A 17,238-nucleotide genomic window follows, 5' to 3' on the forward strand; every position below is an offset into this window, starting at 1 on the left:
AAACCGGAACCACATGCAGAGAAGCTTAAAAAAAAAAAAAAAAAAAAGTAAACAATTATGAACTCTGCATATTTAGATACAGTCAAACTTAATCTAAAAAAAATTGTTTATATGAATTTCAAAAAAAAAAAACATGAACAGCCGTAGAATATGGTTAACTCATCAACAATTATTATTATTATTTTTATTTTTTTATTGCATGAATAACAATTACAGAACATGAACACTCACACACACACACACACACACACATACACACACACACACACACACACACAATAATAATAATAAAAAAAAAAAAAAATGCCATGGTTAAAGATACACAAATGTATAATACAAAAATTTAATGGAAATAAAACTAAATAGACCAAACATAGAATTAAAGGCTTTGATATTTCACAAAATCTTAAAATTATTCAACAAATACATGGTTTTAACAGCTTTTTTGTTTGTACTGTCCTTGATGGAAACCATATAATTTTCTAATTCTTTCAATACCACAGAAAAAAAGGTTTCTGATTAGTAAATTTGCACCTATGAATATGAAACTTAACTAAAATAATCAAAAGATTAATAATATACGCTTCCTTTTCCATACTCTTTTTATATTGTAAAAAAACAAATATTACATGTTCGTATAACAAAAGAAAATTACAATCTAATTTGTTATTTATAAATTTAGAAACTTCCCACCACAACCTTTTGGTATACTGACAGTGTCAGAAAATATGAGGTACAGTTTCTGGTTGCAAAAAACAAAATGAACAATTTACATTTTGTTAAATTTGGATAGAAAATGTTTAGCAGGGTAAAATTTATGCAGTATCTTGAATGAAATTTCCTTGACCTTATTTGTAAGAATATATTTATTAGGTAACAACCAGACCTTATTCCAATTAATAGTTCCAATAAACCTTGACCAATAGGAAATGACATGTGGTTTACTGACAAGTTCTTTTTGAAAAAGGGAACGTATAGCCTTATTATTTTTGCTTGTTGAAAAACAAACTTTACCACAAATCGTATTAGATGCAATAAAGACACACGTTTAGAGTATGAAATACCTCTACATAGAAAGACAACACCCAAAGAGATAGCACCAATTACAGAGGCAAATTCTTTAGGGGAAACAGGGAGGTTGAAGTATGAAAGAAACTATGAAAGTATGAAAGAATCATAAGTCATTAAATACCCCTGATAATTCAACAACTGACCAACCACAAGAATGCCCTCATCAAACCAAGTTTTTCAAACATATACTCTTATGTTTGTATAAAATATTACAATTATTCCAGATGTAATAATGATGTGGAGAAAAATTATGCTTGTAAATTAACTTCCAAGCCAAAAGTGCTTGCCTGTGAAAAGCTGACCTTTTAACTGGAAGTTTCTCGATTCTGTAATCACACATAAGCAAAAATGAAAGGTCACCAAGTTTGTCAAAAACCGATTTAGAAATCATATTCCACACAGAATCAGTGTTTTTTAGAAAATATTTCAACCAGTTAATTTTGAAAGTGTTATTTAAAATAGAAAAATCTAAATAATCAAGCGCTCCATTTTTATATGAATTAACAATTACAGATTTTCTAATATAGTGTATACGGTTTTTCCACAAGAAATTCTGCAAAATTTGATCAATTATCTTATTTGTTTTATTATCTGAGTGTATTGAGGAAGCTATATAAGTAAGCCTAGAAATACCCTCCGCTTTAGCCAGCAGAACACGACCTTTGAGAGACAAGTCCCTCTGCAACCAAATATTAAATCTATTCTTTACTTTTTTAATCACTGGGTGGAAATTTTGTGAGATTCTCTCCTGCTCATTTTTAGTAATAACCATACCCAAATAAGTTGGAGAATCCTTTACAGGGATATTACATATATTTCTGTAATGGCAACTTTTTAAAGCAAATGGTTCACATTTTTGTAAATTAAGACAAAGCCCTGAGGCACTGGAAAAAACTTCAATGATCTTGACAGCTGACTGAATTTGATCAACATTTTTCAGGAAAAGAGCCATGTTGTCAGCCAACTGACTTATCAGGACACTTCTCTCTTCAACCTGAATTCCTTTTAAATTAGATGATTTAATAAAGTGACAAAACACCTGAGCAACAATGAGAAAGAGGTAAACAGAGACTGGGCAGCCTCTTTCCAAATTAAATCTTTGAGTAGTGCCATTATTTAATTTCACAGAACTATTTCCCCCGCATAAAGAGTTTTCATAGCATAACAGAAATAAGCCCCAAACCCAAAGTGTTCTAAACAGTAGAAAATAAAAGGATGCTCAACAGAATCAAAGGCTTTGAAAAAGTCTAAAAAAAAGTATAAAGCTATCATCATTTATAAGGTCAGAACAATCAATAAGATCAAAAATAAGTCTAATGTTGTTACATATATGACGGTTTCTCAGAAACCCAGATTGATTTTCATCAATAATGGAATCTAACACTAATTTTAATCTTTGGGCAAATACCTGAGCAAATATTTTATAGTCATTATTTAACAAACTAATGGGTCTCCAATTATCAATAAGCAACAAATCTTTCTTGGGCTTAGGAATCAAACTAATTATACCTTGCGTCATAGTTGTAGGAAGCTGTGAGTACTGTAAGCATCAGAGTATACTTCAAAAAGAAACGGGGCACGAATCTCAGAAAACTGCTTATAGAACTCTGAAGTAATTCCATCATTACCGGGTGATTTATTACATTTTAAATGTTCAATAGCTTAATTTCCGTAATAGTTATTGGTAAATCACATAACTTTTGGTCCTCCTCAGTAATTGTTTAAACATTCTTAAGCTGGACACAAAAAAGTCATATCTTGCTCACTAAATTTAGAAGTATATAATTTAGAGTAATAATCATAGCAAACGCTAGAAATTGCGTCAACATTATCTGTAATAGATCCATTAATATTCATTTTAGAAACAGAGTTTAGTTTAGCTCTCGACTTTTCAAGATTAAAAAAATAAGCAGACATCTGTTCTCCATGCTCTAACCATTTTTGCATTTTTGCATTTTGTACATATTATCAAGCTCATTTTGCAGCTCTGTTAGACGCAATCTCTGTCCTTCTACCAGGTCCACCATAGAAATGTTAGAAATGATTTCACTAACAACCTTCTCTTCCATAAGACGTTGTGATTTAACTAATGTGCTACTAAACTTCCTCAAATACTTTCCAATTTCAAATTTTAATAATTCCCAATTATGATGAAACAATCCTTCCTTTTTAGCTTTAATCCAATAATAATTAATGAGTTTTCCCAATTCCTGTTTAACTGCACTTAATTTAAGCAAAGAACTATTCATTTTCCAGTATGAATTATACTTGTTACAATTCGTGTTTGGTGAAATATTAATTGTAATTAATATGGCCTTATGGTCAGTTAATGGTGTTGGCAAAACATTAACCAAAATATTGTTCCCATCAAAATGGTTAGAGACAAGCCAAAAATCAATCCTAGAACGTCTACTGCCATCCTTGTTACTCCAAGTATATACAAAATCATCTACATTTTTCTCTCACCATATATCAATCAGATGAAATCAATTGGCCTACAAAGTGACGTCATATTTTTGTAGAGCTGTAGGGTGGAATTTCCGCCGTCGAAAGTTTGTTGTAGTTAATCATTAGGCTTGTTTAAGATGCGCCTTGCATGACATATACACATACAAAAATATATTAGAGTTTTAAAATCAAACATTTTAAAAGGGAACTTTACATCACAATTGTTTAAACCAATGAGCATTAAGCTGTGTCGTCAGCAAGTCATTTCCCATCGTGCTTTTGATCAGCGCAGTCGGTGGAGAGCAAACTGCGCCCGACTGCAGAATCCGATACGTGCGCCTTGCGCTCGCGTATCGCAAGCCGTTTTAGCATTTAAAACCTTTTTTTGACTATCCATAAATATAATTTCGGATAGGAGCAATTGTAATTCGGATAGTCATAATTATAATTCGACTAGTCACGATGACAATTAAAGATATCTGTCACTAGTAAGAAATCGGGTTAGAGATATCTTTAAATATGATTTGACTAGTCAAAACTCCATATAAGATATCTGTAATTATGTCACAGATATCTTCAATAAACGCATCACAAACGGCCTCCCATAGTTCTTCCTAGTCACAAATCTGATTGGGATATCTATAATTAAATTGCAGATATCTTTAAATGAGTTTTGACTAATCGTAATTCCAATTCAAGATATCTTTAAATATGATTTGCCTAGTCAAAATTCCAATTAAAGATATCTGCAACTGTAATTTGACTAGTCATAAATGAATTGCAGATATCTACAAATTTATTTTGGATATCTTTAAAAATTTTTGGTAGCACTTTATTTTACAGTCCTGTTTCTCATGTACATACTTGGTACTTATTATAGTAATTACAATAACTATGTAATAACTAGGTACTAACCCTGAACCTACCCCTAAACCTAACCCTACCCCATGTAGTTACCTTGTATTATCAGAACTTTCTTAGATAAATACACTGTAAGTACACTATAAGTACATGTTAGTACACGTACTGTAAAATAAAGTGCAACCAATTTTTTAATTAAAGATATCTTAAATTGTATTTTGACTAGGCAAATCATATTTAAAAATATCTTGAATTGGAATTACGACTAGTCAAAACTCAACTGAAGATATCTCTAATTGAATTATCACTAGTCAAATTGTAATTTGAGATATCTCTAATTAGAATTTTGACTAGGCAAATCATATTTAAAGATATCTTGAATTGGAATTACGACTAGTCAAAACTCAATTGAAGATATCTGAAAATATTTTTCAATGGAAGTCAATGGAAGGTTATGACTAGTCGTAATAGCATTGTAGATATCTGGAATGTGTATTATGACTAGTCAAAATGACATTGTAGATATCTTCAATGCATATTATGACTAGTCATAATCACATTGTAGATATCTTAATTCCTTTTTGGGCCGATATCTCATACTCATACTTTTTTTTTTTTTTTTTTTTTTAAACGGCCCATAAAATTTGTACATCGGCGGCCCATTCGTTTTGTTTTGTTTTGCTTAATTGGCGGCGCTGGGTTTGTGCCGGTGTAATGCATTGGTCAAAGTCAGTGTTAGTTTTTTTTTCTGACAGACCAGCCCATGAAACACGTAGATCAGCGGCCCATTGGCTCTTTTCTTGATTGACACTGGGCTGGCCCAATCACAACTTTAAACGAGTGAGCGAGCGGCAGCCAGTGTTGCCAGATTGGGCGGCTTCCCGCACAATTGGGCGGTTTTGAATTTGATTGTGCAGGTAAAAATTGTCTTGGGCGGGTGGACAAAATTTGGGCTGGTTTGGGGTCAGTTTGGCGGTTTTCAAAAATATTAATTGCATAGGCTAATTGGCTAACAAACAAGCTCAAGTGTGCATATACTGCATCCGAACAGTCATCACGTTGATATAAACTGCAGTGCAGAGGTGCTGATGCTGATGTGAACGTCGCGGCCATACTTTTAGCCAATCACTAGTGATCTACAGACACACGTGATGATTCATGAGCAATAACGGATCTAATTTTAAATGTATGAACTGAATGAGTGATCATAATGCCTAAATATATGTTACATGGTAAAGAGTGGGAGAGTGTTTTAACACTCAAAACGTGAATTACACCTGTTGAGGGAAAGATGACACCAAGACTCTAATATTACTGCAACTCCTAAAATAGAGCACAGTTAAATTATTTAATTTATAACATAATCTATTTATATCTAATCTATATCTGGCGATTGTAATTGTTGTTGTTAATTTTCATACAGTATTTATCAATGAATGACAACACAGTTTTGACTGTTATATGTGTGCATAAACAAGTGTGAAATACCTAATTACATTGCTTTTTCCTATCACTTATACTGGACACTTATGCATTTAAATTCTGACTGTTGATATTAAAAAATGATGCATATGTTTTTTCGAGGGTATCGGTAAATCAATTGTAAATCAATCAAATGTTTTGATGGTGACTGCTTGCATAACCTATTTTAATCATATTCGGTAATTGTCTTTAATGTATTTGCCACCATTTGATCCATGGGAAATTTATCTAACGTTATTATTTAGTTTTAAGGATTTAAAATGGCTCTTAACACCTTTGACTGACATGTTGTATCACATTATTTTGTTAGTTAAAGTTTTGGGCGGTTTTTTGTTGGAGTGGGCGGGTTTTTGTGAGCTTTTGGGCTGGAAATCGTCCATCCAATCTGGCAACACTAGCGGCAGCAGTGTCAGTGTGTATCTGTAAAGTTGATGGAGAAGAAACGCAAGGAATGTGCAGATAAATAGCGTGAAAAAATAGAACCAGGCCCTTAAAGCAGACACTGTAAACTGTGTCAAAATATATGTTTTCTGACCTTCATCAGCTCCTGTGGCAGATGATGATAGTGAGGACGGAGGATCAGGAGAGAGATGAGAAAGTGTAGACCCTGCGGTAAGCATAACTACTTTCAAAACACTTAGGCCATGTCATGAGTGTAGATTATTTCCACATCTGCATAGTTGACGATTACCTCAATTCACTAGAAATTTAATAAGAGGCGTTTGTAAACCATGTTTTCCGCCAAAATAAAAGCTTGATGCAGTTTGCGTCAAAATAAAAGATCATGTGCTTATCTCTTTCAAGTATAGAAATTGGTACAACTAATTAAGAAAGTTTCCTTTATTTTTTTGTGCATTTGTTTTACAAAATATGGCTATTACTATCATTGGATTAATATTATAACTATTATTATGTATAGGTGTAATGTAAATAGACACTGTAACTAAAAGAGGTTTGAATTTTTCTTTGTTTAATTTGCACACTGAATATGGGTTGGAGCTTTTAATTTTGAACTCTCAAAGTGCACCAGATTAATGAATTTAACATTAAAATGCACAAAATTTTCTCAAGGGGGGGCATGCCACCGAACCCCCCTAGAAGGACCGAGGACACACCACCATAGTTTTAACAAAAATCCTGTAAGAAACACTGGTATTGCTATGCCAGAGCCGCTTATAGCTTGTTTTAGGATTCACCGCTGTGGAGTATAGTTCAACTGTATTAATAAATATAAAATTTTGATTTATTTAATCTGTTAACTCTCACTCGTTCCTATACTCACTCATTACATGGCATTAGTGGTTTTAATGAATAGGAGTTGGTATGCATATAATTAAGGGCGTGCAAAGATGGGTGGTGTTTATGATCATATAGTGGGCTGCTCTGGGCAAAAACGCCCGGGCCGATTTTTTGTCCCAGTCCAGCCCTGATTACGACGAGTCATAATTGCAATATAGATATCTGGAATTACAATTGTGACTATCCGAAATTATATTTTTGGATAGTCAAAAAAAGGTTTTAAATGTTAAAAAGGCTTGCCATACTCGCGAGAGTTTTTTGACATACGTCAGCATGACATCAGAGCAAGGCGGACGTAACTCGGACACTTTTCTAACCGGCATGCATCTCGCGCTGATCACCGGTGATCGGTTCTGCGCAGATTTTGCCCATTTCAAACTAGCCTATTAATACTTTTCCAGGAACAACTATTCAGTTGAGACGTACTGGTAATACGCTATACAGTCTATGGTAACACGGCATAAGAGGAGACTGTATTCTCACCTGAAGCATAGACAACGTTTAACGTGCCATAGAGCGAAACGGTTAGTGTGTGTGTGTGTGTGTGTGTGTGTTTGTCTGTGTTGCTAAATTGTAAACATTGTTGTGAGCCGTTGATATGGAGCTACTGTATACTCGCTGTCTGTTACTGAATGCAAACCTTTAGGTACTTTTATGTGCGGTAATATCATGTCAGCACTCCTGCCAGCAATTGTGCCCGCTGCTTGTAGGGCCACAGCTGCGGTAAGTATCATCAGCACAGGCACAGCGCTATAACGGCAACATTCCTCTAATTTTCGGTTTTATCATTTATTTATTTATATATTGCATGTTGTGCCCCCCTTCCCCCCTCTCCCTTCTTCAGGTGATATTCCTCCATGGCCTGGGAGACACAGGGTAAACTGTATATGTATAAACTTTATATTATACCATGATTGAATGAAGTTCGTGATAAGATAGTTTAAGCTAAAGTTTTAGTTAAAGCTAAAGTTTTGCCAACTTTTACATTACCTTTCTTCAGACATGGATGGGCTGAAGCTATGGCCGGGATCCGGACACCTTATGTCAAGTACATTTGCCCTCATGCGTAAGTACTGAATTTTGTGGGACACAGTGCACGATTTTCGGCTGTCCTAGATATAAGATTGCCATTGTGGAACAATCGTCGCGATTTGTATGATGGTGGCATCTTATCAATCTTATGTTGTGTTAGTGCTGGGCGGTAAACCGGTTCATGCCGAAAACCGGTGTATATTTTCTTTACGATGTTAATTTTGAATATACCGCCATACCGGTGTATTTAATTACTCAGCTTTCGGAATGAAAGTTATGCTGCGCTGCGGCCGCGAGACACTGTTTCAGACGGACCCTTTACAATGTTACACACAGCAGTGCTCTGGGGTGCTTCTCAATATCCCTCCTCGTCTACTCGCTCCTCCGTCCTCCATCCTATGACCCGGAAATTGATCGAGCACAGCCATCTTGAAGGACATCTCAATTCTCTAATTGCACCACGAGGAGGTGAGGATCGAGGAGCGATGAGCTAGGTTACACAGGTGTATCCTATGCGGAAGTCTTTTATCGACTTAACGTGACGCACATATAAATTCTCCTCCCCCTTCACACCTGTTGTAATAATTTTTATTTATATTTTACCTTTTCACTTCAAATAAACCATGCATGTCATATATTTCAAACAGGGCATCTTGCTTTATTAATATTATGAATGTCTTAATTAACAAACTTTAACAACATAAGGGCAGATCCCTTTAATCACAGCTGAAGACACTTTGAAGTAATGCTGAACGGAGTGAGGATAAATCATTTCACTTGATTCAAGTCCTCCGTCCTCACGTCTTTTCCTTGCATCCTTCCCTCGCATCCTGAAGAGGTGGAGATAAGACACGAGGAAAGGAAACGAGGATGCACAAATAAGAATTGAGAAGCACCCCTGGTGTTACGTTATAACGCCTTTTTCACACAATCCGTCTGTAGTGCGTATTAAGAGATTCTAGCTGCACGAGGTGTCAAGGAGCGGTGCTCTGCAGCAGTGCAGCGATTGTTAACGTACTGAGTCTATTTTTCTGTGCTGCAGGCGCTGAATTAAAGTGAAAGCGCATTGTTCGTGGGAAAAATTAACATGGATTTACATGGAAACGCAGTCACATCTTTTTGGCTAGGTTTAAAACAAGAAAAAGAGCACTTTTAGATAAACAAGGAAAACAATATATATGTTTACTTTTATGGAAGCAGAAAAACAAAGTTCATTAAGACCCGTGGGATTGCTTGTGATAAAGATTTAAATGCAAAATGCATGAGACTGTTTCTGTCTGTGGTGTTTTAATTTTAAATATTTTAACAAGAAAAGTAGGCTAATTATTGTGTTTAAATGTTTTGCCGCTTGCTTGAGCAGCTTATACAAACCTAGAAGTAAAATGCATGAATAATGCGTTGTTTATATTTGAGTTTAAACTAATGTCTATATGAAAGATTGTTACTGTTCTGTGATAAAAGACTTACGATGCTGAAAAAAATTTTTTTTTTTTTTTTTTACATGATATGAAATCAAAACAATGAACAAATGTTGTGTTTGTGGACTAAACAGACACGGATCAGTAGCGGACTGCAAACACGTCCTGTGTGAAAGCACAATGAGTCCGTGCTGCGGACTGCATATGCACTGCAGGCAGATTATGCATATATAATATCCATTTTATGCAAGTACTGTCGGGCTAAAATTGTCACCAAAGCCGGCAACACGAGCAATTTGCTCCAGCACCTTAGCCGCAAGCACGTCTTCGAATATCAACCAGCAGAAAATGCATTGTACACCTGATTATGCATGGAAAAACAAAACGTCATAAACCGGAAAACCGGTATAATTTAGAAAAAAAACGGTATATACAATTTGGGTCAAACCGCCCAGCACTATGTCGTGTACAGTGAGAGAGGTTCAAAGACCGCCACTGTCACGGTCTTGCTACCAAAGATAGCCTACAGTAATTTTCTGACCGTGTCAGAAATTCTGCATGATATTTGCACAATGGCTGTGTTCCAGTCCATTTTTTATGCCCTTCACTCACTAACTTTCCTCTGTCTCGTTTACTCGAATGTTTACATTTAGTCATTTAGCAGACTCTTTTTTTTTTTTTACCAAAGCGACTTACAAATAAGGACAATAAAAGCAGTCAAAACTAACAAAAGAGCAACAATATAAGTGCAAATGACAAGTCTCGGTTAGCCTAACGCAAGGTGTATATATATTAGTGGTGGGCATAGATTATTTTTTTTAATCTAGATTAATCTCACTGTGATCTTGAAATTAATCTCGATTAATCTAGATTAAAATGGCTCATTTGAATTCTGCTGAAGGCATTCAGAATATGTATGTTACCCAAATAAAATTGACAAACAGTAAGTCTTTGAGAAGGGGTTTATCAAGCCAGGCGGTGCATTAGAAAAGGGGCTCATCTCCTGTTTCCAAAATACATCACAAAGTGCTTGAAAAAGCTGTAAACTAATTCCACATTGCACAAGGTGCAAACAACCTTACGCCTGTTTCACACATACTCCATCTGCAGTGTGTATGCGTTTGCATATTTTTTTACGCGCACATGTTAACAGATTCCAGTTGCGTTCCAGGAGCGTTGCGTCTGCAGCAGTGCAGCGATCGTTTGCGTACCAAGTAGCGGACTGCAAACGCGTCCTGTGTGAAAGCACATCGAATCCGTGCTGCACCACATCCGTAACGCACACAGACTGCATACGCACTGCAGACGGAGTATGTGTGAAACAGGCGTGAGCAGGGCCATAGCTGGGGTCAGAGGGGCCCCGGTGAAGGTTGTACCAGTGGGCCCTGTTTGAAATTGCTTAATTTGTATGTTCGTTTATTTTTATTTATTTGTGCTATTTACACAATGTTTAAGTTTTTTTCAAGTTTGTAGGTGTCAAGGTACAGAATCCAAATAATTAAATGTAAAATAGCACTGGATAGTCTTCAATGTAAAAATTAAATATACAATCAAACCTTGTTTTTGGATGCTTTAATGTTTAAATCGACAAGCGGTAAGGCTTAAAAACACGTAAAAAGATAAGCTTTCGTGAAGATGCACAGCAGTGGCTCGTGAACTGTCCTGAGCATCTTTTTAGGCTGGCCCTGAGATTGCGTTGGTCGGTTATATAAAATATCAAGGTGAAAGTCATCATAGCTTGCTTAGTATAGACCCAGCTCCCAACCCAACTTTGAAAATAGATTAACGGCGATATTTTTTTTTATCGCCCGATAACGGCCCACCACTAATATATATATATATATATATATATATATATATATATATATATATATATATATATATACACATATATATACACACATACATACATATATATATATATATATATATATATATATATATATATATATATATATATATATATATATATATATATATATATATAGGCTTACAAACAAAGCTTCTTTAGGGTTTTACACAACAGGTTAAATTTTGTTCAATTTGTATGTTATAGCAAAGTGATGATATTTAGTTTCTTTTTTTTTAAGTTAATTTAGAAAAAAACGTTTGGAGCATTTTAAGTGATCATTGGGTGAAAGATCTGAACTGCAGGCTGGCATTTCAGTACCCGGATGCAGCCATGATGTTGTAATTGATAAGTAATATTTTTAAGTAATGACCAAGCGGCCGACGGCAAACAGTGAGCCTATGTTTGATCAATTTAGCCTTCTTAAATTATCACGACTTGCCTAAAATAAAATCTATAGACATAAAACAGTTAAAGCATATAACAATGTAAATGGATGTAAAAAAGTCGAGGCCGTTTGGGCCGGAATTGAAATGCAGGGTTCTAGTCAGTATTTTGTTGAACCACCTTGTGCTTTAGTTACAGCCTTTATTCTTTTGGGATATGTCTTTAACCACATCTAGACTAGATCTAGATCTAGAACCTTCTTTCCATTAAAGGAGTCATACCCTCGTATTACCTTGGATACCTACTGCTGTATTATAGTCTTTCAGGCCCTTCTAAAAAAGAAAAGTGGAAAAAAAATAAACAGAGCTCCTCCGACCCTTATCTCTGTAGGCATTATTGTCTCGAGATCTGATGCGATATTTTGGCTGTCGTGGACGGTCATTATAATAATGCAAATGAGGGGCACGTTGATTGGTTGCAGGAAGGAGGGGGGTTGACACCGCAGGTAACGCTTTAGCATATCATTACAAACTGACATCATGGCGCAAGTTGTGAATGAATGCGACCGGCTTCCCGGCCAGTGTATAAGTACGAGGCGCCGTTTAGGGCTTAAATCAAACTTCATTCACGCACACATATGAAACACGCTTGCATATATACTAAGTACTAGTCACACATACATGTATATGAACTATCTACGCACATAAAGTTACTCATATGAGACGTGAGCACAGCACACACACACAAATATAAGACGTGAGCACACACACACACAAACTAGACGGGGCCTCATGTAAGCGTTAGGCAATAAATAAACAATAACCAAACTCATGATGATCTCAGTCATTTGTTTTTTGCAAAGTACGTTAGCAGCCATTCCCCATACCTCGAAGCTAATACTCCCGCCAGAGTTGTGCCTGGACGCGTTCATTGAACGATAGTTCATGAGCTCGTTCATGTTTTGGACTGAACTGAACTGAACGTACCGCATTACTGCCTGATGAACGTTACTGTGAAGTCGTTCATTCTGGTGTCTGTGAACGCCACGCTCTCTCTCAGTTTAACTTCGTTCAGTAGGATGCCAGATTTCTATTAAGCCTTCTAGGCGAAAACACACCTAAAACCCACCATAAACCGGCCTTAATATGTAGCGGAAAAAACACCCAATCTGGCAACGCCAGACTCTCTTGTTCAAACTCTCTTGTTGTTTTTCGAGTCATTTCGTTCATTTAAGGGGCTTTAAATGTTACTATTAACTGGCAAATTCCCCGAACACATCAACCTACGCAATCTTGATCATATTCTGAATTAAGAAATCATTATATTGCAGTCAAAAGTCCGTTTTTGCAGTCCGTTTACAGGGAACATAAATAATTACTTCACCTCCAGTCTTTCGTTTATTTGTCTAGTGACAGACGCAATAGCATACAATAGCCGCATTAGCAGTTATGCTGTTTGTTACACACAGTAGAGCAATAAAAACACAGTCTTACCGTTTCAATTGCAGGGAATTTTGTTGGAATGGCGCTTTTCCCGAGCTTCGATGCCAACTTCGCCTGATATTGCCCCAAATTTGTGAAGGATTTCGGCGTACAATGTTTAGCACAAACACGTAAAGATAAACCAGTGGAAGGGTTGAAGGAACCGCGTCATTAAAAATGAATTTAATCCACTGGTCTCTGATAGCTAGGTCCGTTCTTGGTAGAGAAAACACATTTACATGTTGATTCTGGCAGTCAACCACAGAGCAACTCACGTGTGCACTAGTTCCAGCGTCATTCTCGACTGAATATGAGGGGGAGAGGGGAAGGGCGAGCTTCCTGCTGCGGTGTCCATATATGGTATATCCTGCCCCGTCTTGACGTCAAGACGGGGAAGAAATCAAAATCTCGTATTTGAGTGCGCGTGCACGTGGGCTATTTTACAAACCCTGAGGTAAACAAACGCTTCACTTTTAAATATCGGCTTCCCGGCCAGTGTATAATCGTTAGGCAATCATAACATACATTGATTCTCGTGGAAAAGTGAAAATTGTGGGTCATGACTCCTTTAACAACTTTCTGGCAGAGTGTGTCAGATTTTTCTCAAGAATCTGATGGTAATTTGCCAAATCCATATCCATATCCAATTTGCCAAATCCAAATCCATATTCTTGTATCCTAAAAAGTGCTTCTGTTGCTGCTGCTGAGCACACCCATAACAAGATATAACCAACTCTCTGATCAGTTTCCTCCTTGCTCTTTCATTCACTTTTGAGCCACGTCCTGAACCAGGGAGGGTCTGTGCTGTACCAAATACCTTTCACTTCTTAATAATATACTTTACTGTGCTTCTAGGCATTGATGAAGCCTTTACACGTTTTTTATTTATTTATTTTTTATCCATCTCATGACTTTTGCCTGTCCACAACTTTATCCCAGAAATCTTTTGGCAGTGCTTAACCACCCATAGTTGATTGTTTACTTCAGTTGCACTACCAAGGACTGACCAAGGTATTTTCATGCTGAGCTAATTAAAATGACCACTGCTGAGCACAGTTGAAAGCCACATGGCTTTGTGTGCCATTGAGAACGTGATCGGCTACACTTGATTCACATGAAACATGTTATTTCTCTCTTGCTAATTAATGCAATCCTGCAATCATAATCCACTCATTATTTGAAATTTAAAGAATAAATGGTTATATAATAATTAGTGGTGGGCCGTTATAGGCATTAACGTGCTGCGTTAACGTGAGACTCTTATCGGGCGATTAAAAAAAAAATTTAGCCGTTAATCTATTCTCAAAGTTGGGTTGGGAGCTGGGTCTATACTAAGCAAGCTATGATGACTTTCACCTTGATATTTTATATAACCGACTGGCTGAAGCCAGCCTAAAAAGATGCTCAGGACAGTTGACAGACCACTGCTGCGCATCGTCACAAAAGCTTATCTTTTTCGCACGTTTTTAAGCCTTACCGCTTGTCAATTTAAACATTAAAGCATCCAAAAACAAGACGCGGAAAAGCTGAACAGAGTAGCTGCTTACTCGCGTGCTGTGTTCCGTGCGCACAAGAGAGAGAGCCGCGTATCACGGACAGCGACACTGAACCGAGCTCTCTTCTGCAAAGTTCTCCTCGAAGTCCCTCCTGCACCTGAACGAACAAATACAAATTGCAGTTTGAACAAACAAAAAGATTTGAAAGAGCCCAATTCAGTACTCGCAGTGTTCTGGTGTTCAGGGCTCACGCAGAGAAAGGCGGCTCAAAACACTTGAACATCAAGTTTGCTTATTTTTGCTCTTGTGCTGACAAATACATACAAAATATGTCAAAATATCCACCTTGGAAATTATGCTCGAAAAAACTGTCAGTTATTTCTTAAGTGAAAGTAAACAGTTGAGGAAAAAAATGGGATGTGTGTTATATTGGATGCGTTCATCGTCTCTTAATGTGACCGCGCCTAATTTAGCTACTGGCTGCTGTAATGTTAATCCAAGAAAATGAAAATGAAAATCACTCACTGCTCTTGACTGAATTACTTTGTAGTTTTAACAGTCAAACCAAAAATTATTCAGACACCAGATATAATTTTTGATACATATAGCAAAACTGTAATTTGAGAAATGTTGAAGGTGTCTGAATAAATGTAGGTTTGATTGTATATTTCATTTTTACATTGAAGACTATCCAGTGCTTTTTACATTTAATTAATTTGTTTCTGTACCTTGACACCTAAAAACTTGAAAAAAACTTAAACATTGTGTAAATAGCACAAAAAAAAAAAAAAATTCTAACAGGGCCCACTGGTCCAACCTTCACCGGGGCCCCTCTGACCCCAGCTATGGCCCTGCTCACGCCTGTTTCACACATACTCCATCTGCAGTGCGTATGCAGTCCGTGTGCGTTACGGATGTGGTGCAGCATGGTCTCGATGTGCTTTCACACAGGACGTGTTTGCAGTTCGCTACGCAAACGATCGCTGCACTGCTGCAGACGCAACGCTCCTGGAACGCAACTGGAATCTGTTAACATGTGCGCGTAAAAAAATATGCAAACGCATACACACTGCAGATGGAGTATGTGTGAAACAGGCGTAAGGTTGTTTGCACCTTGTGCAATGTGGAATTAGTTTACAGCTTTTTCAAGCACTTTGTGATGCATTTTGGAAACAGGAGACGAGCCCCTTTTCTAATGCACCACCTGGCTTGATAAACCCCTTCTCAAAGACTTACTTTTTGTCAATTTTATTTGGGTAACACACATATTCTGAATGCCTTCGGCAGATTTCGAATGAGCCATTTTAATCTAGATTAATTTCAAGATCACAGTGAGAATTAAAAAATTAATCTATGCCCACCACTAATAATAATATTTAATTAAATTAATATTGAACAGTCAATGAATTCCAGGTGCATTTTACTCTCAATTAATAAGATTTCATGCATGAGGTAGAATTTTCTTTTGGTCAGCCTCGGAAGCCTCTTCTGGTTGATTGACTTTTTGAACTTTTGACAACATTTAATCTGGGAGTTAAGATAAGGAAATATTAACCAGTTTCATATATATATATATATATATATAGAGAGAGAGAGAGAGAGAGAGGACCACACAATAAGCTAAAAGCAGTAAGTGAAATTCCTTAAAACTACACAAAAATTACATGGATGTCTCACTACTTAGGCCAAGATTTTGAAGTATACATACCAGTGGATTCTTTACTATCCCACTGTGCCACGTACTGCATAGTAGGAATGACCCATATATATTTTGACTTTTATTTACCTCTGTTCCATCTTTTTTGTATTTTTATACAACTGGCCATGAAAGACCTGTAATGCCCGTCACTCTCAACATGAACATGGCAATGCCTTCCTGGTGAGTTGTGAACACTTTTTTTCAAGTGCTTTTTATGTTTTCACTTATTAAAAGTTTGTTACTTTTAGGTTTGACATAGTTAGTCTTAATCCTCATGCCGAAGAAGATGATACTGGAATTAAAAGAGCTGCTGAAAGCAGTTAAGTATAATATGAAACTGCAGTGTCACCCCTCTTTCACACCGCAAGCGTGAGCGGCGCGAGACCAGCGCGTCCGCGCAACTACATCGTCACTGCAGCAGCAGACTCGCGACTATTCACACTGGAAGCGAATAAGTAGCATAACAGCAGCGGCTGCTAAGCGTGTTCAGCAGACAATGTAACCATGTCAAACAATGGGTAAGTTCTTTCAACATTTTTGTTTTTATAATAATACATCATACTTTCACCCAAAACAATTATTTAAAAAGTTTAAATGGGTAAATACATATTTGTTATACTTAATTTTCTTTTCTGGCATAATTGTTAAAACACTAGACATTGGCATTGTTGTTAAAACTCTTGACATGCTTATTCTGTGTATTTTGAGCACGTTT

At 36.5% G+C, this 17,238-nt stretch overlaps 1 protein-coding gene across 2 annotated transcripts in view; it reads left to right on the plus strand.

The window, feature by feature from the left end:
• The first annotated feature begins 7,562 nt into the window (after nucleotides 1–7,562).
• lypla1 (lysophospholipase 1) overlaps nucleotides 7,563–17,238 on the plus strand; it is a 45,171-nt gene continuing 35,495 nt past the window's right edge. For both annotated transcript variants that reach the window (XM_059515701.1, XM_059515711.1), the window contains exons 1-6: nucleotides 7,563–7,685; nucleotides 7,808–7,884; nucleotides 8,006–8,037; nucleotides 8,162–8,227; nucleotides 16,656–16,703; nucleotides 16,772–16,842. In XM_059515701.1, the coding sequence (XP_059371684.1) occupies nucleotides 7,816–7,884; nucleotides 8,006–8,037; nucleotides 8,162–8,227; nucleotides 16,656–16,703; nucleotides 16,772–16,842 (286 nt within the window). In that variant the 5' untranslated portion in view covers nucleotides 7,563–7,685; nucleotides 7,808–7,815. The remainder of the gene's footprint in view (nucleotides 7,686–7,807; nucleotides 7,885–8,005; nucleotides 8,038–8,161; nucleotides 8,228–16,655; nucleotides 16,704–16,771; nucleotides 16,843–17,238) is intronic.

Source organism: Carassius carassius, chromosome 2 (genome assembly GCF_963082965.1).
Source record: "Carassius carassius chromosome 2, fCarCar2.1, whole genome shotgun sequence".
In the NCBI taxonomy this organism is placed as follows: Eukaryota; Metazoa; Chordata; class Actinopteri; order Cypriniformes; family Cyprinidae; genus Carassius; species Carassius carassius.